The sequence below is a fragment of the Mastomys coucha genome, unplaced genomic scaffold (assembly GCF_008632895.1).
Source record: "Mastomys coucha isolate ucsf_1 unplaced genomic scaffold, UCSF_Mcou_1 pScaffold9, whole genome shotgun sequence".
Classification (NCBI taxonomy): Eukaryota; Metazoa; Chordata; class Mammalia; order Rodentia; family Muridae; genus Mastomys; species Mastomys coucha.
Genome location: NW_022196915.1, coordinates 52,837,995 through 52,859,313, shown reverse-complemented (window position 1 = coordinate 52,859,313; position 21,319 = coordinate 52,837,995). Strand labels below are relative to the sequence as shown.

General features: G+C 46.5%; 2 protein-coding genes across 9 annotated transcripts in view; one reads left to right on the top strand and one right to left on the bottom strand.

Moving 5' to 3' along the window:
• Positions 1-21,319, top strand: part of Ptk2b (protein tyrosine kinase 2 beta) — a 127,470-nt gene that overhangs the window by 93,657 nt on the left and 12,494 nt on the right. For all 5 annotated transcript variants that reach the window (XM_031362842.1, XM_031362837.1, XM_031362839.1 and 2 more), the window contains exons 6-22: positions 8,248-8,310; positions 8,487-8,541; positions 8,960-9,100; positions 9,364-9,438; positions 9,997-10,098; positions 11,502-11,619; positions 12,008-12,047; positions 12,415-12,461; positions 13,224-13,274; positions 13,706-13,803; positions 14,538-14,622; positions 14,928-15,028; positions 15,295-15,410; positions 16,488-16,588; positions 16,753-16,842; positions 17,644-17,848; positions 19,476-19,584. In XM_031362842.1, coding sequence (XP_031218702.1) covers positions 8,248-8,310; positions 8,487-8,541; positions 8,960-9,100; positions 9,364-9,438; positions 9,997-10,098; positions 11,502-11,619; positions 12,008-12,047; positions 12,415-12,461; positions 13,224-13,274; positions 13,706-13,803; positions 14,538-14,622; positions 14,928-15,028; positions 15,295-15,410; positions 16,488-16,588; positions 16,753-16,842; positions 17,644-17,848; positions 19,476-19,584 — 1,597 coding nt within the window. The remainder of the gene's footprint in view (positions 1-8,247; positions 8,311-8,486; positions 8,542-8,959; positions 9,101-9,363; positions 9,439-9,996; positions 10,099-11,501; positions 11,620-12,007; positions 12,048-12,414; positions 12,462-13,223; positions 13,275-13,705; positions 13,804-14,537; positions 14,623-14,927; positions 15,029-15,294; positions 15,411-16,487; positions 16,589-16,752; positions 16,843-17,643; positions 17,849-19,475; positions 19,585-21,319) is intronic.
• Chrna2 (cholinergic receptor nicotinic alpha 2 subunit) overlaps positions 12,669-21,319 on the bottom strand; it is a 30,385-nt gene continuing 21,734 nt past the window's right edge. The window contains exons 5-7 of one of the 4 annotated variants that reach the window (XR_004116499.1): positions 15,562-15,721; positions 14,245-14,347; positions 12,669-12,927 (exon numbers count right to left, since the gene is read on the bottom strand). Coding sequence is in view for 1 of the 4 variants with exons in the window: in XM_031362845.1 (XP_031218705.1) it covers positions 17,871-17,945 (75 nt within the window). In the remaining 3 variants the exon portion in view is untranslated. Of the gene's footprint in view, positions 12,928-13,998; positions 14,348-15,561; positions 15,722-17,648; positions 17,946-21,319 lie in introns of those variants that run through there. The other 3 variants (XR_004116500.1, XR_004116498.1, XM_031362845.1) reach the window with 3 other exon arrangements.

Genomic DNA, 21,319 nt, shown 5'->3' with positions numbered 1-21,319 from the left:
ATAAGGCAGAATCTTCTAGAACTATGGCTCTTTACTTAAACTCATAGGCAATTGTGCCTCCTTCTACCAACATCAAGAATTGCATAACCTGCCTACAGATAAATGACATCACCAGAAAAAAAAATAACATATCCTTTCCTGGTTTAAAGAAGCATAATATGCACAAAAGACAGGAGACTAGTGACATCAAACCTCAGGGGAATGGTTCCTGTTGAGAAGAATTGGGCTGACTGGGAAGAACAGAGGGTCTAAAGTGGGGTGCCTGCACAGAGATGCTGAGTCTTCATTTGCTGTGCTGTTCTTGACAAGTTACGTAATCCCTCTGTGCCTTCATTTCTTCATCTTGAAAATAAGAACGACGTTAGCAGTAACAATCTTGAGGAGCTGTTTGGGAAGAGTGAGTTAGTTAATATATTTAGAGTCCTTCGAACATTAACAAAAGCGTTCCAGAATTAGTTGTTTATTCATTAAATCTATAAGGGGTCTGAGATCTGGAGAGTCTTGAAGAGAGGGAGAGGGACCAGGAGGAGGTCACAGGCCCTGGCAGGCAGCAAAAGGGTGACCAGGATGGAAGAAAGATGTTCAAGGGAGAGCAGGCAGTCTACCTCTGTCCCTGTGCTAAGTGGACAGGCAAGGGCCTTTTCTTATTATTCTTAATTATATCTGTGGTACAGGATTTTGTGTACTTGAGGCAAGCCCTCTAGCACTGAGACAGACCCCCTCGGGCTCGATTTATTCTTTTATTTTTATTTTATTTTATTTTTTTTTATTTAGAGAAGTTTTAGGTTCACAGCAAAAGTTAGCAGAAGGCACAGAGGTTTCCTATGGATCCTGGGCCCTGCACACACACACACACACACACACACACACACACAGTTTCCCTTATTGTGAGTATCCCTCAGAGCAGTGTAGTTCCTATGGTGAGTGAATACCCACAGGTGCACCAGGATCACTCAAAGTCCACAGTTCACGTTAAGGTTCAACTTAGTGTCACACATTCCGTGATTGCCAAACACCATGCAGAGGTTTCACTACTGTGAACATCTGTTGTTTGTCTCTCCCTCCCTGGCCACCACTGATCTTTTTATTATTACGGTTTTGCCTTTCCCAGGGAGTTACGTAGTTGAAATGATAGCTAAGTGATATTTATTTATTATTTATTATTTATCAAAGGGTGCTTTATAGATGCCAAACACATCACTTTGTGTAAGTATTCTGCTGTTGGGTCTGGGGTGGAAGCCAAGAAAACGTACTTCAGAGGCAGAAGCTTAAAAATGAAAGCTTTATTCTCTGAGCTCTCAGGAAGGTGGCCAGTTCAGGATTGGAATCGTATCCCTGAAGAGAGTTTGTACATTTTTAAAGAATGGGAACACAAAGTGACAGGGGAGCTGGGGAGAGCTGCAGTGTTATCCAAATGTATTCTGACATTATGGGTTATGCAAGGGAACACCCATTGGAGACTGGGCCATACCTAAGGTGCCTGGCTTCAAGATCCTTAATTCATTCTCCTAGACATTGGGTCCGGAGCTCAGAGTGATGCATGGAGAAAGGAGCTGGTCAGCCTTGTGCAGTTAATTAGGGCACAACAGGCAATTGATTATATGTTTTTATAATGTATGCACCTTGAATTTGATAACAGCAATTTCTATATCCTTTACCAGTTAACAGACAATTAAGAAAACATTTGGAGACGTGCGATAGGTGTTCATTCCTAGGCCTGGGAACATGAACTTGTTTGACCCTGTCAGCAGATAAAGACATTGTCCCTGAGATGTCTGGACTCAGCCAACAGTTTATAACAGAAGCTGGTCAACTATAGGGAAGTCCCCAGGTCCCCTAGGGTCTGGGACCTTGAATTCAGTTTTTAAAAATGAAATGGTAGTACTTAGAGTAAGTTTCTTTTTCTTGTTCCCTACTACACATTAAAATATGAAGTTCATGGGCCATATGCTAGAATTAGTCAGGAGGAACTATCTTCTTTGACCAGATGGAACCAGGAATATTTCCCTTAGCCAGTGAGACAACAGAACTTTCTGAGCCAAAGAATCATAGTGAATGTGTCACCCAGGACTTGTTAAGTAGTGACTGACAAGGTTAGGATTAGAGAAAGAATACTCACCTTGCTTTGCTTCACAAAATCCACAAGGAATTTGACCTTGTGGTTAACCTGTAAATGTTGGCAACAAGTTAATATTTTTATTACTGCCAGGTGGATTTTGCATGTCTTTATTTTTCTCAGTCCTGGGGATTGGGTGTGGATCGGTCTACCCTTGCCCATAGACTGCTGCCATCTAGTGTTTGCTTCTCAGAATTGCAGGCTTGGCCTGGGGAGAACCCGCAGGTATTAGAGGCAGTCCAAACAAGTGGCACCTCTTGTCATTCCCCTCTTCAGCCTGGGAGAAACTCTATTTTAAAGTTTTGTTTTCAGTTGGCACACAGTGGTTGCATACACTCATCAACATATGATTTATTTGTGGTAAGAATGTTCACTATCTGTGGCTGTTGTTTTTGAAATATGAAATTGTTGTTAGCTTCCGTCATCCCGCTGTGCAGCAGTGCGTGGAGCTTATGTCTCTCCTCACCCTTCAACATTATAAAGTGGTTGGGTGTGGGAAGGTAAAAGCTTCCATATTTGGGCAGCTTCTTTAAATTGTGTAAGTCGGTGCTGTCTGCCTAGCTTTATCTGCATAGGGAACTTTAAAGCGGGTCTGGGAAAGCATGTATTTAAGGAAATGATCATCCACTCTTCCTGATGAACCAGCTCTACATCTTTGAAGCCTTTTCTGCCCCTCTCCCTTGGCTCATGCATCTTCTCCCACATGCTAGACTGTGACATCTGCCAGACCCTTGACTTCAGGTTGGTTCTATCTACCCTGATGAACAAAAACATCAACGAATTGATGTCTTAGATTTTTTTTTTTAATATTTTGAAATCTCAAAGCCCACCACCAAGGGCACACTTCATCCAGCAAAGCCTTGCCTCCCCTTCCCAACAGCCCACCAACTGGAGCCTGTAGGGGGCCATTCCACCACATTTTACTCCCTGGTCTCCATAAACTTGTGGCATCCTAATGCAGAATAGTCCAACTTCAAAAGCCCCTGTCGTCTTTCAGCTTCAACACAGTTTAAAAGTCTAAAGTCGTCTGAGACTCATGACAATATCGTAACTGTAACCACGTATAAAATTTAAAAAGGCAGGCTGCATACTTCCAACATACAAGAGAACAGAATATATATTACAATTTTTTTAAAAAAATAAAAGGGAACAAAAACACAGTGAGAAAATACTGGGTCAAAGCAAGACTGAAATCTAGCAGGGCAAACTCTGAATCTTGTTGCTCTCTGTCTAAAGTCAGAGGGCTGAGATGGCTCCACCCCAGGGATTCTCAACCTTCCTGATGCTGTAACCCTTTAAATACATTCCCTTATGTGGTGGTGACCCCCAACCATAAAATTATTCTGTTGCTACTTCACAGCTGTCATTTTGCTACGGCTATGAACTATAATGTACATATCTGGTATGCAGGGTATCTGATATGCAACCCCCACGGGAATCACGACCCACAGGTTGAGAACAGCTGCTCTAGTCTTTTGCTGCTGGCCGTGCCATGCTTGGGATGCTTCCAACTCCCTGTATGTAGCTCTTCTTGGCAGGGTCTCATGGCTCCCGCACCTCCAGCACATTGGGATCTCCAGAGCAATCCGGGCTTCACATAAATCCAGCTTCATGTAGTGGCTTCACAATGGCTTCATGCAGGGACTCTCCTGCCACAAGGGCTCTCCTCAACCATGGAGAAACATTCCATGGCCCCTTTACTCACGTGTCCTTTCGGACTTGAAACCTAGGATCATGTGGACGACACTGCCAAATTTGATTGCCCGTGTGGATAGAGCCTGGCGCATTGGATCACACTTGCAAAAAGATTTCCTTTGTTGTTGCTTTATTACTAATCATGTGACAGAATCGATATTAGGCTGTCTTGGACTCTCTTCCACCAAGAAAATTAATCCAACAATTTTTAATTTAGCATCAGGCAGATTCTTAGGACAAGGAAAGCCAACAGCTTCATTTTTTTTTTTTGTTAAAGTATCACAAGAATGATATGTAGCCACGTGTCCAATATTGCTCTCTTCTGAAACCTCTCAAATAGGTCCTCTATAGTCCACATTGCTCTGAGTGAGCACTATTGTCTTCCAAGCCTGTACTAGGATGGCCCACTGGGCTTTACTTAAAGGATTCAACTGCTTTCTTAGCTAAAAGTTCCAAAGTCTTCCACATTTCTCCAAAAAAAAAAACCCAGCATGGTCAGGTATGTCATATCAGTACTCCACTCTGGGTACCAACTTCTGTCCTTTTTTTCCTATTGCTGTAATAAAATGCAATGATCAAGACAACCTATAAAAGAAATCATTTAGCCAGGCAGTGGTGGTGTACGCCTTTAATCCCAGCACTTGGGAGGCAGAGACACATGGATTTCTGAGTTCGAGGCCAGCCTGGTCTACAGAATGAGTTCCAGGACAGCCAGGGCTACACAGAGAAACTCTGTCTTGAAAAACAAAACAAAACAAAACAAAACAAAACTATTTAATTTGGGTTTACAGTTTCAGAGTATTTAAAGTTAAGTCAGTGGTGGCAGAATGAAGGCGCAGCGACAGCTCACATTTTGATCCACAACTACAAGGCAGAAAGCACACTGGGAATGTTGAGAGTCTTCTGAAACCTCAAAGCCCACCCTGAGTGATCACCTCCTCCAACAAAGCCACACCTCCCAATCCTTCCCAAACAGGTACACCAACTGGGGACCAAACATAAGAGCCTATGGGACCATTCTCATTTAAACCACCACACTTGGAAACTCAGAAAGGACTAAAATCCCCTTTTTAGTTCCATTCCAATATTTGCACTATTAGAAGAAGGCTGTGTGAGGGAAGCCAGTGTGTGCAGTTACCCAGGACATGTGTCATAGCTCACTGAGTCCTGCAGGGAATCTGAGCAACCACACTGACTAGAACAATCCCAGGAAAGCTTACTCTGAGGTTTTCTAGAAATGCCATGGGAAGTAGCCTTGGCTTGGGAACCTTCTAAAGCTGCCATGTCTGATCTTGGAGAACCTAACCACAGGGACCTTTGGGTAGATGATGAAGCACCCTAGACAGGCCCCTGATAGCTCATAGTTGAAGCTACTCCTGGAGCTATCATACATCCTGTGATTTCAAGTCTGCAGACTTGCTTTATGAGCTCATTTCTCTTTCCTGGTTTCCAAAACCCAGTAGAGAGAAATGGCAGAGGGTAAGAGCCATGATTCTGCATTTTCTAAGTTCTCTCATCATTTAGGGTCATTTGGGGATGGGTAATTTCTTGTCAAGATGGGTTTTTCCTGTGTACACACCGTGGTATACATCTCTAGATGCCTCCATCAGCATGTGGAGCAACCAAAAGCACTTCCAGATATAGATCATGGTTTCAGGCTGTGGGGGGATAATGCCAAGTTGCCTCCAATTGAGAATGCTAAGACCCATGCAAGGCACACTTGGAATGTGTTTAGGAAATAAAACATATACAGCATGAGTATAGATTTTATTTTAGTTCAGTTTGGTTTTGAGACAGGGACCTTGTAGCCCAGGTTCACCTGGGACACACTCTGTAGTTCAGGCTAGTCTCGGACTTTTGACATTCCTGCTACAGGCTGAGGTTCCAGGTGTAACCATATTCTTGGTTTCAACTTCTGGCTTCCTTTCATTTGATATGGTTTAAGACTTTCTACCTTATTCTCTTTGCTTGGAAGTAGATAGAATAGAGGTATATTCTAATATTGTTAAGTACAATTCAATAATATTCCTCAGGTAGTCATGAACTGGCCCTACCCATACCATCTTCAGTCAAATGTGTCTCTTTTGATTGAATAAGAAAAAAAAAACTTTAATTTTTTTTTGCCTTACTCCATTTTACCCCCTGGCGTCTTAAACACATTCAGTATGAAGCTCCTGTCATACTGTGTTCCCATTCTCATTCTTACTTTGTGTCACTTCTTTTCCTTTGTCAAACAGTGGAAACAAATGTAAATGATGGCCTGGTGTGTGTGTGTGTGTGTGTGTGTGTGTGTGTGTGTCATGGGAGGTGGGAGGGAGACTAGAAATGACTGCTCAGTGAAGTTCATATAAGAACATCATTTCCTTCATATATATGACATTTAAGAAAGGAGCTGACCTTAGTCTCAGGCCCCAGGGGTCACTGGGAGAAAGAATAGGACAGGACAATCTGTGAACTGCATATGTAATGGTGGACTAACTTCCTCTGAAGACTATGACCTTGTGAGGTTTACAAAGCAACTGGTCTCACAATACTCATTGCCTTAATTTTTTTCATGTAAATCAAGTAATCCCAATTTAATATGGAATGCTTAGATCATGCAGAAAAAGTAAAGAAAGAAAGGAAGAAAGGAAGAAAGAAAGAAAGAAAGAAAGAAAGAAAGAAAGAAAGAAAGAAAGAAAGAGTGAAAGGCAGACTCTCTAAAAATGCCTGACCTTCACTTAACCATGGATGACTGCCTCAATGGGCAATTCTATTCAGATTTTTTTCTAATGCATTTGTTTTTCCAAATTAAAATTAATATTCACCATGAGATAATCATTTAAGTTGCTTTACAGTATATTTGAGAGTATATTCAAAGCTACTGAGTCTTAAAAATTTAAGGATGGAACAGTCCATGTTGGCTGTTCAGGGAGGAGGTGGCTCCTCCTGTGACTCATGCTATAGTTGTTTTTACCCAGAGTATGGAAATATTCACTTGGAGTCCTTAGTCTTTAAATGGCCTTATTTAAATTTATCTTTTAGCCCATTAAGAATAAACATTGCAGGAGCTGGAGAGATGTCTTAGGATTTAAGAGTGCTCACTGTTCAAAGGACTAAAATTTAGAACCCTGCACCTATGCTGAGCCCCTCGCAAAGACTCATAACTCTAGCTGCAAGGGATTTGGCATTTCTTCTGGCCCCTGTGGGCACCAATATGCTTACTTATACATGCAAGCACATGCACAGATGCAAACAAAATAAATCTTAAAATAAGTATTCTAGATAAACAATGTGAAGCTAGAACATTTCTATGTTCCAGTTAGCTGAGTTCACTCTTTCAGATTCCTGGGTGCTTGCAGTGTTAGATGAGAAGTACCCCCAGATAACAGCCACCATCTGTGTTAAAGGAACTCTGAGTGACTGCAAGATCAAGATTAGGACAATCCCCACAATGGCTGATGGTTGGTCACTAGACACAGTGGCCTTAGGAGTGTAGAGAACCTGGTATATTTGGGGCCATTGGCTATTTTATCTCTTATTAAAGTCACAGTTGCTACAAATAAGCTATTATTATAATTTATACTATTGTACCATGCATTTTTATATTAATTTGTAGTATAGACTTGTTCCTTTATATAGTCATAGTACATAGTACATATATTCATAAAGCATATATTATTATATATGTATGGCTTAAAATGGGAAACTTTTATATATCTAGAAGTAGGAATATTAATTATTTTCATTTTCTTCTGTGAATTCTAAAGTTAACAACATAGATGGAAATGTAACCATATGCACCCACATTGGGAAGTGATGTTCCTGAGCTGAAAACATGACAGCTGCCCTAGAGTATTTGCTTTTAAACACTTTATTTGCATACATCTATTGCTTGTGTGTGTGTGTGTATGTGTGTGTGTATGTGTGTGTGTGTGTGTGTGTGTATGTATATGTGCAAGAGAGAGAGACAGAGACAGAGACAGAGAGAAAGACAGGCAGAGAGAGGGGGGATCAGAACTCAACTTAAGGGATTCAGGTCTCTCCTGAATAAGTTGTCCTGGGCTTGTGTGTCCTGGAATTGGTGGCAACACAGGTCCTCAGGCTTGGTGGCAAGCACTATTACCATCTGAGCCCAAGGACTATTTGTTTTTACTGATGCCTACAGAGCTGCTATTTTCTCACTCAGTTACACATCTGAGAAATCCAAGGGCTAGAGCCCTAAAGTACACGGAATCTCAGGGGAACTAAGTTCACTGGCTTCCTCTTTCCTCATGGTTTCATAAATATCTGGTTTTATTGCTCTTTGAATCTTGTGCCCCCCTGTCCCTGGTGGTCCCTACATCTGGTAGAGATAGATGCTCATAGGCCAGCCCATGGATGTTAGATGCCCTACTCTGAAGGCTCCAGCCTTCAGCTCTTGGCCCTCTTCATGCCATTTCTCCCTTTCTCCACAGGAGATTCTTCAAGGACATGCCCCACAATGCGCTCGACAAAAAGTCCAACTTTGAACTCCTAGAGTAAGTTTTGTGTCAGACATGCATTTCCCCTCCCCCTCCCCCAGTGTCCTGCTGTCCCATTCACCTGCCCATCTCCCCCAGGAGCCCTAGGGCCCAGTTCCCTGGTCTCCAAGCCCTCTCACCTCCTTTGGGTTGGTCTGTATCAACCAATGTGGCTTCTGTTTTCCTCCTTTCAGAAAAGAAGTTGGTCTGGACCTGTTTTTCCCAAAACAGATGCAGGAAAACTTAAAGGTGAGGGAGGCAGAGAGCAAGGAGCCCAGGGAGCCCTGCTCTATGTGGATTCTGGGATGAGAGATGGAGTCGGGAGGAGAGGATCTATTGCCTTAGGCTGCCTCACTCACACAAGACAACAAGCAGATGCATGTGACAGGCCCTCCAGGCCTGGGAATCAGGATGAGGTACACCTGCCTCAAAATTGCCTTGGAGGCGTGATTCCTTTCGGGACCTGGGTGGTGGGATTCCGTGCCTCCCACCTTCCCTCAAAGGGTTAGAGTGTGCTTCTGTGGAGACAGCCATGAGCTTCAGGGAATTCGTCCAGGGCTTCTGCCCTGGTGGGGACTGTGGGAGCCAAGCTGTCGCAGTAGGCAGCCTTTCCGTAAGATCTAAACAGGAAGTGGAGCTGACCCTGTACTCCCCATCCTCTCCTCAGCCCAAGCAGTTCCGGAAGATGATCCAGCAGACCTTCCAGCAGTATGCATCACTCCGGGAGGAAGAGTGTGTCATGAAATTCTTCAACACTCTGGCGGGCTTTGCCAACATCGACCAGGAGACCTATCGCTGTGAACTCATTGTAATGGCCTGTTCTTCTTACCCTCACCCTGCCTGAGCTCCAGGCCTCTGGGATGGGACCCCAGGGGGGCAATGTGGGGGAAAGAGGAAGGTGGTCAGGGAGGGAAAAGGGGTGGGAAGAGATGAGCTGTATGGTAGGATTTAAGATGGAAGGGCTAGAGAGATGGTTGTGTTTGTCTACTTCAATGAGATTTTTTTTTTTTAAGAGCTTCTAAATATGGCTGGGCAGTGTGGGAAACAGTCCCCTTTCTCCTTTTATTCCAGCAAGGATGGAACATTACTGTGGACCTGGTCATTGGCCCTAAAGGCATCCGTCAGCTGACAAGTCAAGATACAAAGGTAGAGAGAGCCCAAGAGTGAGCTTGAACCCAGCTCCGGCTCAGGTCTTTTTCCTCCTCCCTGCCTCTTCTTCTATCCCCCTATCGGCTCTTCTCCTCTATCCCCCCATTGCTCAGGGCAGAGACTTTATAAGGATCTGACCTTGGTGTAGATTTGTTGAGAGGATCCAGAGATAGCAGTGAGGGGGTCAGATGGTTCACTATTTGCCAGGATGCTGATGCACAAAGTGTAGTGGGGAAATGAGAGAATGCCGTAGCTGTCGTGGTGCATAAGGAAGAGCCCCTCCCTCGATGGCACAATAAGCCAGTGACTTCCTGGGAACCTGGGTCCAGTTCTGGCTCTACCCCACAACTTGACATACAATCTTGGCAAGAGCACATTTCTCCCTTTTTCTTCAGCAACCTGAGCATCTTAGGCTTCTGAGATGGACCTTCTAGCAATATTCTGTCCATCCTCAAAAGAGATTCTGCACCCCTCATCCTCACCCTCATCTTGACCAGTTTTCTTGGTCAGATCTTGAGGTTAGGTGGTCTTTAGTCATCCCTGCTTCCTTCACAGCCCACCTGCCTGGCCGAGTTCAAGCAGATCAGATCCATCAGGTGCCTCCCATTGGAAGAGACCCAGGCAGTCCTGCAGCTGGGCATTGAGGGTGCCCCCCAGGTGAGCATTTTGGGGGCATCTGGGAGCTCTGTGGGTGAGATTTATTCAAGCCAACCTGTCCAAGTCCAGGAGGGACTAGGGGTTCTCTGTTAACAGATTTTGTTAAGAAAAAATGTATCCTTAACATCACAAAATGGAAGGATCCATCCTTCCACTGGTGTCTTGGAGGAGATTTACAAAGCAATGGTATTTTGTCCCATACTTTAGACTAATTTTATGATCTTATGAACTTAGCCTTATATCTGAAAAAAAATTGCATTAGTCACTAATATTTTGACTTGATCCTTGTTAAAAGAATACATAAAGACAGTTGATTGTTGATTTTCACTTTTTTTTTTGTATTTATAAGATGCATTCTCTCAATGATAGTAAGTAGATAATGAGCTTTATCCTGAGGTAGAAGCTAATCTGTGTGAATGTAAGAGTTAAATATTTGTTACTATTTAAAACTGTTAAACTTGTACAAAATTTAAATGGTTAAACTTTTGGAAAGTTTTTAATTTCTTTTTTAAAAGTTTTTAATTTCATAACCATAAAAAATCTTTTTGATAAATGTCTATGGAATTCAAAAAAGAAAGAAAGAAAGAAAAGTGTATCCTTGACTGGCAAGAGAGGAAGGAGCACCTACCACCAAACTCAATAATCTGAGTTCAGTCCCCACCTTCACCGAGACACACAGCCTGTGTACCGGAAGAAAAAATGACCTGTAGAGAATTGTCCTCTGATCTCCACATTTACACAGTGGCAACTTTGTGGTCTCTCTCCTGCAGCCACTAATAAATAAATAAGCATAAAACTCCGCCCCTTATCCAAACAAAGTATGGACACTATGCTAATGATAAGGTTTCAGGAAATTTCGAGGAAAAGTATTTCTTTAATATCAAGAAGTAGAAAAAACTTTAGGGTAGGTAGAGGTGACTGAAAATAAGGTACATGTATAGCAGAAGTCTAACACTTAGCGAATACGCAATGATTTAGAAATCAAGACCTGAGGGACATGGGGCTTTCTTTGTAGTTAGAAGTAGGAGAGCAACTTCAGACCACCAAATAAATATTAGCAGCATGCGCTGAGCCCCCAATCCTGTCCACCTCCCAATTCTCAGTTTCTGCCTGTACACACTGAACACTCACCAAATACAAGGCATTGTGCTATTTGCTCAAAGATCAGAATGAGAGCACCAGACCTGGCCTTGCACCAAAGATCACTAGGTAGCCAGCAGGAGGAACGGACAGTGCGCCCTCTGGTGGCTGTCTCTAACAACACACTCCGTACTCAGGAAAGGTGTGGGTGGAATCCCACAGAGGTGGGGCCAGGTCCTGCATGCAGCCCCTTCTTCCTCCCTGGGGGAGGGACTCTAGCCCAGGTTCTGCTTTCTCACCGGTGGCTGGCCCCTTCTCTACAGTCCTTGTCCATCAAAACCTCGTCCCTGGCAGAGGCTGAGAACATGGCTGACCTCATAGATGGCTACTGCAGACTGCAAGGAGAACACAAAGGCTCTCTCATCATGCATGCCAAGAAAGGTAGGTTTCTCTTTGGAGGTAGAATAGCCCAGAGGTGGATGGCAGAGGAAGAAGCAAAGATTTTTAGGAGTGTGAGGAGGTGCTAAGTCTATTCTAGATGGTCAGCTACTGGAAGTAACTTCTGGAGAGGCTATGTTTACAGCCTCTGCCATATCAGAGCCTCTGATAACATATAACTGCTCTGTTCTGTGTGACCCTGATTAGGGACCAGTCAGGAAATGGGCAAGACTGGAGCACGTGATACTGGCAGGAGGAAGTTTTCAAAGAGGGTTCTGGTTCCAGCTTCCACCATGGTGCTGACAGGGGGCCTTAAAAGCAGTGCTCCTTCTGCCATCCATTCACCCATATGTCCCTGGCTCCAACCTTCCCTTCCTCTACTTTCCCTTAGATGGTGAGAAGAGGAACAGCCTGCCTCAGATCCCCACACTGTGAGTACAAGAGAGATGCTGCTATGGGACAGGGCTGGAAGGCCATGCAGGCAACACTGCCACCAGCCCCGCCTTGTTTCTGAGAGAATGCTTTGAGTCTCTTCATTAGGTTGTTTCCTCCCAGTACACAACTATGGGAACGTTCCTTGTTCCACTGGTGCTTTTTTGAGAAGGCTTCTGTCTTTCTTTCAACTCTTGCCCCTTGGAATCCTGGGCTACACTCCCAGCTCACTGACAGCCAGGTTGGCTGTTTTTAAACATCCAGCCTGTGCTGGGTGTGTGAATGGAGGTAGAGTGGGGCTGCTTGAGAGGAGTGTTTCAGGGATCTGGGGTCAGCTAGCTCCTGCCCTCTTACCTTCTCCTGCAGAAACCTGGAGGCTCGGCGGTCCCACCTCTCAGAAAGCTGCAGTATAGGTAAGTGTGCTCACTGAGCTCGCCCTCAGCCTCTGCCCCTCCCTCATGCTTGCCCAGTGCCTGCGCTTCCTCTGCTGATGTTACCAAACCTTCTTTCTAAGTCATGGTAATAACTACTTTCTCTATCGCTTCTCAGTGAGTAGTTTGCACCATGGTACTGTTTTGATCTTGGTCAGCTCTATTGGCACAAACAATGCAATAGATTGAATGACTCAAAACCAGCTGTTTATTTTTCCAAGTTCTGGAGGCTGGCAAGCCTCGTCTCTGCAGATTCTGGCTGGAGAAGGCTTGGTTTGGGGTTTGTCCCCTTGCTGTGTGGCCACATGGTAGAGAGAGAGAGCAAGCTCTAGTGTCTTGTCCTCTTCTTTTAAGAACACTAATTTTAATAAGAGTCCTCTCTCCTCATGATGTCATCTGACTCTCATCACTTCCGAGAGGACACCAGACGTCACATTGGAGGGTAGGGCTGTGGCACGTGAGATTTGGGAGAGATGAAAACATCAAGTTAATAATAGGAGAAAATGAGTAATATGTCATTTGAAACTAACAACACTGAAAGAATAACCACAGATTCAAACTAAGTGTCTCTGGCTGTGTGGCTTCCTTGAATCCTGTTGTAGGAGCCTAGACTCTCCTTATGACCCCGCCCTCCACTCACTACTTTGGATGCCCTGACTTCTAGGCAGGAGCCATGCCTTAATTCCTGGGTGTGCCCAGTGAAGGCACATAGCCCATGGGCTGGGCCCCTTTCTGTCCTTACAGAGTCAGACATCTATGCAGAGATTCCTGATGAGACCCTGCGAAGGCCAGGAGGTATGTTCTTGAAGAGGCTGGCCATCCCTCCACCACTGTGACCACAGTCAGGGCTCTGGGAAGTGACGACATGAGTATTCTTAGGACGCCCCTGGGGAACCTTCTGTCCTTCCTTCATCCTCATGTACATGTGCTTGAACAGAGAAGAACTGAGGAGCCCTTGGTCTGGGAGCTGAGATTCTGTTACAGATTGGCCTTAAGTGTATCTGTGTAACTTTAGTGAGGACCTTAAGAATGTGGACCCAGGGGGTAGGGGGCAGCGGGCAGGGGGCATAGAGCAGAGTAATAGATCTTTCTAGATCTGAGACAATGGAACAATCTAGATGCCTTTTCCAGCTATGTCCTTGGATCTTTGCTGTTGAACACCCAGGTCCCTCTGGGGAGGCCAGCTGGACTCTGTGACCCACCCCCTGTTTTCTCCTTCTGTGCAGGTCCACAGTACGGTGTTGCCCGTGAAGATGTAGTTCTTAACCGCATTCTGGGTGAAGGCTTCTTCGGAGAGGTCTACGAAGGTGTCTACACAAACCACGTGAGTCCCAGACTCTTGTCAGGCTGGCATCCCTTTCCTCTGTCTGAGGAGCGAGAGTTGAGCGGGATTGGAGGTAGCAGCTGGCTGCACACAGTGAGCCCTCATTCACATGGTGTGGCACTATTTCTGGAGCACCCGGGGAGTGAAGCGGATGAGAGTCGTTTCTGAGATTGGGGAGCAGTGTACCGGGTGGGGGGAAACACAGCTTGTGGGAGAATGCAGAGGAGGGAGGACGGTAAGATGACATTATATCAGGGCCTAAGCAGGAATCAGTGTTCAGGTCGCTGAAGCTGAGGTGAGCCTTGCCTGTGTAGTTAGACTTCCAGCAGGCTGGAGAAGCAGACCCCATGGAGAGCAGGATGGTTGAAAGCCAACAGTAAAGATAGAGAAGGAAACCCTGCTCTCTTCTCATGGAGGCCCTGTGTGTGTGCTGCCATATACCTGCTTGCCTTCGGGCAGATCAAGTGACTCTGTATCCTCATCTGGAGACAGGGATTGAGCTTTCGAGTCTCTGAAGCCCTTTCTAGTTCTAGCACAGAATGATCTGGAAGGACGAAAACAAGGAAGAAAGCATGAAAAGAGAAAGATAAGGGGTGTGTAGGAGGAGGTGCCATTCAGGAGCCACACCATTTGCCTAGGCTGGTAGTCAAGTCTGAGGTGGCCGGGCTGAAGGGGGAAGAGGACACTTTCTTCTGAAATGCATTGGGGTCCCTGAACATACACTTCTGTTGCAGAAAGGGGAAAAAATTAGTGTGGCCGTCAAGACCTGTAAGAAAGATTGTACCCTGGACAACAAGGAGAAGTTCATGAGTGAGGCAGGTAGGCACCCCCTGGGGAGGGGCCCCAGAGATGCTCCAGGCCTCCGGGAAAAGGGAGCTGGGAATCTGGGAAGGAAGTCTGAGCAGTAATGGGACTCCACCCCCACTCCTGACTGTAAAACATCTCTAGCCCCATGGTCTGCAGTTGGGGCAGGAAACTGCATGTCTCTTATGTGGATAGGATGGAGGCTGTGATGGTGGTGGGACACTTGCCTGGCATGCATGAGGTCCTGTTTGATCCTTAGGACTGGGAAAAGATTTTCTGTGTGACCTTTAATCTATTCCATCTCCCTCACCCTCCTTCAGTGATCATGAAGAACCTTGACCACCCCCACATCGTGAAGTTGATTGGTATCATTGAAGAGGAACCCACGTGGATCATCATGGAACTGTATCCTTACGGGGAGGTGAGCTCAGGAGCCTATTGAGGGACTCCATGTGTCAACCCAGCTGCAGTGGAGCAAGGCATGGGAGGCATTTACAGCAAGGAGTCTTTACAACTTCCTGCCTTCTGTATTTACCTGTAAGGTGGAGTAATTGCTGAAACATATTTATTATCTTTGAATTTTCCCTCAAGGGAAATGAGGGGTCAGTGGCTATCAGTAGCCTGGTGCCTTGGTGCCGGGGGGGGGGGCAGCAGAAAGTCATTCTGATATCATCTCTCTTCCTGCAGCTGGGGCACTACCTGGAGCGTAACAAAAACTCCCTGAAGGTACCCACTCTGGTCCTGTACGCTCTACAGATATGCAAAGCCATGGCCTATCTAGAGAGCATCAACTGTGTGCACAGGTAGGAGTGAGACTTTTACCTGGCCCCTGAGAAGGAGACAGTGCATAGAACTTATGTGGTCCTAAGCCAAAACCCCAGCCTGCTCTGTGCCTGGCAACTTAGAGTGCTGGGCACTCCAGACTCGGATAGTCTCCATGAAACATTTCCTCACCTGAAAACTTACAAGGTCCAAGGATACTGAGAGGAAGTCCAAAGCCTGAGGTCTCGCGGCAGCTCTGTCTTCTGCTGAGTCCTGACCAATGCTGGGTGAGGGGCTTCCCTCTGGCTCAGAGCTCCATCTCCTCCACTTTGTCCATCAGGTGACACACAGCCTAGGAAGAAGGAAGTGGGCTAGAGAAGTGTCTGGAGCCTCATAGGGTCTTTTGGTCTCCACCCCAGTTCCCCAGTATCCCTGAACCACTGTCTACTTTAACTATGGCTACCTAGGTGGCTCTGCCCTACTCTCCGCTGGCTTTGCTCGCATTCCCTTGTGAGCGTGAGCCCCGAGGAGACCACACAGGGATGCTCACCCCACTACAGACGTGGCCTGTGTGGCTTTAAACCTGATTCTGTGCAGGGCCATGTAGGAGTTACAAACAAATACTTTCCCTCAACCCCTTCATCCACTGACTCCCTTGGAGCACCTTCTTAGTCCAGCCCGTATCCTAGAACAAAGTCATGATCAAGAGAAGCAAGAATCCTTTTCCTTGGGAATCGCATTCTAGTGTGAGGGTCAAAATGGGAGTTGCACATGGCCTGGGGCTAGGGCCATGTGCTCCCAGGTTTGTGTATCTGAAACTGTGTGTTTTAAGAATCATCCTTCTAGTAGCAGAAACTGCAGGAAGTGGCATGGCCAGTTAGAAGCAGGCGGGCCCTTTGAGGTGGTTGGTAACACTAAGAATGCAGATGGCCCAGGTCAGCAGACACTCTTCAAGGAAAGCCAGATGCTTATGAGTTTCAGAAGTTATGTTACCCTGGTGGCACTCTCTTCCTGTCAGAAACCTGTTGGAATATTCCTTCGGGTAGATGCCTGACTTTCTTCATGTGTACCAGGGTCCCAAGGCAGTGCCTCATGCTAGCCTTCGATTCTTCTTTCAGGGACATTGCTGTCCGGAACATCCTGGTGGCCTCTCCTGAATGTGTGAAGCTGGGGGACTTTGGACTCTCCCGGTACATTGAAGATGAGGACTATTACAAAGGTGAGGGCTTCCCAGTGGCCAGTATGGTTTGTAGAATTCAAAATCCTAGAGCAAGGAAGCCTGGGGTTCAGGCAGCCTCAGTCAGTGGTCTCTGGAGAGTAGGAATACAATGATGGACCTTACACCCCTGAATAATCCCTGCCAACCTCTCTGTCCGCTCAAAGCCTCGGTGACCCGTCTCCCCATCAAATGGATGTCCCCCGAGTCTATCAACTTCCGCCGCTTCACAACAGCCAGTGATGTGTGGATGTTTGGTGAGTGATGATTCGGGTGGGCCTGGGAACATGCTGATTCTCACGTCTGTGGCCTGGGCAGGAGGGCAGACCAGAGAACAAAGGTCTTACACGTGCCCCTCAGGTCCCAGTGGCACTGAGAAATCCCAGAGGTGCAGAGAGCCAGTGACAGAGCAGCCATGACACGGGCGAGGGCCTGGTTGGGGTAAACCGGGCTCACTCCCTTGTAAAGACTCTTGTCATGTGCATGTACTATGTCAGCCATCCCCAGGGACTGTGTGGGAAAGGCTTCATGGAGTCCTTAAAGAAAACTGGCCAGCTTCTTTTGATGAGGAGGTACAAGGAGAGAGGGAACTCAGCTGGATGAGATGGATGTTACCACTTTGCACATGATCCACTGGCCCTGCAGCTGTGTCTGGGAAACAACATCACTGCTCCTCCTGAGCATTCTCCACCTGAGGAAATGAAGGCTCAGCAGGGCCTTGCCCAAGGGACACAGGCAGCACATGTCAGCACTAGTACTAGAACTCCCCACCCCATGAGGAAGAGGCTTTGTGCCCCACCCGCCCATGAGGAAGTTCTGATGATAGAGATAATAGTCTCTGGATCCCCAGAATCTTAGTAGCTCCATGGGGAGGGTTCTAGGGAGTAGCCTGTGGTACTATAGGTATAGGCTATAGCTGTCTTGGCTGGACCATTGTGGTGGACAGGACCTCAGGGGAGAATGTGCCTCCTCTAGTTGGGACTAAACTCCAGTGGCCACAGTCATCCCTGGGGAGAGCAAGCTGGTCCCTCCCCTGAGCCTTCCCTCTCTGCTCTCAGCCGTATGCATGTGGGAGATCCTCAGCTTCGGGAAGCAGCCTTTCTTCTGGCTTGAAAACAAGGATGTCATCGGGGTGCTGGAGAAAGGGGACAGACTGCCCAAGCCTGAACTCTGTCCGCCTGTCCTTTACACACTCATGACGCGCTGCTGGGACTATGACCCCAGTGACAGGCCCCGCTTCACAGAGCTTGTGTGCAGTCTCAGGTGAGCATATTGTGGGGAACTCTTACGTAGAGGATGAAGCTTCAGATGCGGCAGGGGTGGGGGTCTTCGGCCATGTGCAGTAGGTTTCTTTGTTCACCTTTGTCAGACGAGAGAGTGGAGATTAAAGTTGGGGACTTGATGCCTACTAGTGACATGCCTATCACTATACCACTTAGACCAGAATGTCCTTCTGATCAGCACGAGGAAGGTGCCCTCCCTTCCAGTAGAAGCACAAAGGGTAGCAGACAGTGTTGGAAGACAGAAAAGTTGAGACCAGGTTTACTGTTCCATGCAAGCTCAGTGGGGAGGGCAGGCAGCCTGGGGAAGCCTTGTTCGGTCTGATGCCTCATGGAGCAGCTACTTATGCCTGGCGCCTTCCCTACTCTCCCTCTCCGCTTGGCCATCCTTCCTAGTTATAGAATAATGAGGTCTCTTATCAAGACTGTGTCCCACAGGTTACCTGTCCTGTTTGGGGACCAGCAGCCTTAGATCCTTCTCATTGCCCAGCTGCTGTTTCTCCAGTGCCAGGAGCCCACTGGCAGGATTGTTCTCTATCTTAAGGATTCATCTGCCTGCCTACCACTCATGAGTCATCAACTTCTTTTGGTTTCCCTTAGGGTAGGGATCTGCAAACTTCTGTTAAGGACCCAGGGAGTAAATATTTGGAGCTTTGCAGTCTATGTTAGTCTCTATTGCAGCCGCTTGGTACTACCATGACAGCCAGAGGCGCTGGTAAAGGAAAAAGCTGTCTGCGTTTGATGGCCTTTCATCCATGTTTGCCAAAACCTGGCATTATTTTTATGTCATAAATGTGGTTTTTAAAAAAATCAAACATGAAAAAACATGGTTTCCACTCTTAGTGTGAAACTATGAAAAAATAGATTGGGATGGTGGGCTTAGCCTGTGGCCACCATTTGTGGACCTCTGTCTTAGGGAAACTTGCTTAATAAGCTTAGATAATGAAGCAAACTCTGTGTGTGTGTGTGTATGTGTGTGTGTGTGTGTGTGTGTGTGTGTATGTGTGTACATCTGAAGGGACAGTACCACATGATAATGCATTTGATAATGTACAATGTTTAGTATTCCTTTGAACATATGGACTTGAAAATCCTACAGTAATTACAAGGGCCTCTGGACTGAGAAGTATTGCACTGAGAGAAAAAGTCAAGGCCTCATTATGAGAGTAGACAGTAGCCCCAGAGCAAGCTATGGAGTGAGAAGGGGAGTCTCTAATGTCATGGGGAACCTGGGCCCCAGTCATAAACTTAGATGGGACACTGGAGATGTGAACAGGGCTTGTTGCCAGTAGCTGGTGCAGAAAGGCTGGAGGTGATGGAAGCAGAGGCTCCATCATCCACGGGTGACAGCCAGCTTCTGTCACCCATGGGGCTGGCTTTCTAAGGGGTCTACCAACTGAGTCCATTCATGTGGCCCTTTCAAACCTTGATGAAGGGGTACTCTCAAGATCGATATCCTCATCTGTGTCAGAGGCATCTCCCAAGTCACTCTACAGGGAAAATGGAGGTAGAAACGGGATCTGTGGTGGCCCTCATTCAGGCCTCCCCTGACTTCAGTGTGTTCTCCTTTGACCTGGTTTCTCTCTCTACCTGACCCGACTCCTCAACAGTGACATTTACCAGATGGAGAAGGACATTGCTATAGAGCAGGAAAGGAATGCTCGCTACCGACCCCCCAAAATACTGGAGCCCACTGCCTTTCAGGAACCCCCACCCAAGGTAAGCCAAGGCTAGGACTCATTAATCCCATGGTCACAGCAAAGCCAGGTTCCTTTGTGGCCCACTGCCCTCTTAGACCACAAGGGGTTGCTTTCTTACAATCCTCTCTCGGTCCTGAACCTAACCCCCAGCTATCTATGGGTTTCCTATCAGGAGAAATCTGAGGCCAGCACATAGCCTGGGAGAGGGGGAAGTTGGAAGCAAGAGCTGTTCTTCAGTGTTATCCATGAAAGCTAGTGTGCTTCTAGGGATGGCAGATCAGGTACCCATTATGACAAGAAAGGAGGATGTCCCGAGCCCCTGAGATCCAGGCTCTATGTCCATGCCTGCAATGACAGCCTTGGGCTCAGGATCCGGGACCCTGTGGCCCCACCAGAAGGTGGCTGGGTTTCCAGAAACCAGGGCTATATTAGCTAGAGCTGACAAAACAAAGCACCACAGGCAGAATGACTTAAACAACAGTTTCAGGAAATGGGAAGTCCACAGCCCAGTAAACCTCAAATCTGGTCTCTGGTGAGGGTCTGTGGTCACTACTTTTCTCATCACTGTGATGAAACACTGGATGAAAGCAACTTAAAAGGGGGAAGGGTTTCCTTGGACTGTACGTTCGAGAGTGTAGTCCATCAGAACAGGGAAGGCATGGTGGCCAGAGCCTGAGGTCATATACCATCTGCAGTCAGGGAGCAGAGAGGTGGATGCCTCTTCTAAGGTAGCTTTGCCTTTTTATATGGTCCAGGATCCCAGCCCTAGGAATGATGACCCCACATACGGAGTGAATCTTCTCTCAGTTAATTTAATATAGAAAACTCCTCAAAGGCATGCCTAGAGTCTTGTCTCTTTGGTGGTTCTAGAACTGCCAATCAACAATCAATATTAGCTGTCACAGGACCCCTTCCTAGTTTTTAGATGGCCTCTCCTTCTTGCTGTATCCTCATGTGTTAGGGAAAATGAGAAGGACTCTCTCAGTTTCCTGGGCTGTTCTCATCAGGGCATTGATCGCATCATGGAATAACATCACCCAACTCCATTTCTCTCTCAGAAACCACACCACATAATACCATTGTTGCGGGAAATATTAAAAAATGAACCTACCAACTCTCAACGGGGCCAGACCATGCTCTCTGGCTCCTGCAGCTGCCAACAACTCTCTAGAGCTAGCCCCTGTGCCAGGTGATCTCACTCACTTGGTCTCTCGGCCCGCCAACTTGCCAACCCTGCGAGGCCACATGGCTCCCACCAGGCCATCTCTCAGACAGAGCCCATGAGTTCCTCTCTCTTTCATGCAATGCCCCACGCACCCCTGATTAGTCATCTCAATACCTATATACATTAGAATCAAGACTCTTAATGCTTAATTAGCCAATCAGATTTATATATCAATAATAACACAATTTACAAGATGCCAATACAATAATTTCAGAGCCAAATGATAATGATAAAGCTTTAACCCAACTATTCTAACCTTTTGATAGCACCACGTCAGCCTCCATTCTGGTTCTCCCTCTCCTCCTCAGACCTCTTTCCCTGTCTCAACTCTTCCCTCCACCTCCCTTCTCCTGTCCAATCACAAGCCTCCCACTGCCCTAATATGATTGGGACAAGGGAAATCCTGCAACCATCCCTTTGGGAGTAGGATGCCAGTATATGAACAGGTGTTGTTAGGACTGGGCACAAAAGATGAAGCCATAGCAACTTCTAGTCTGCTCCAAGGCCTTCTCTCCTAGTCACTCTTGCA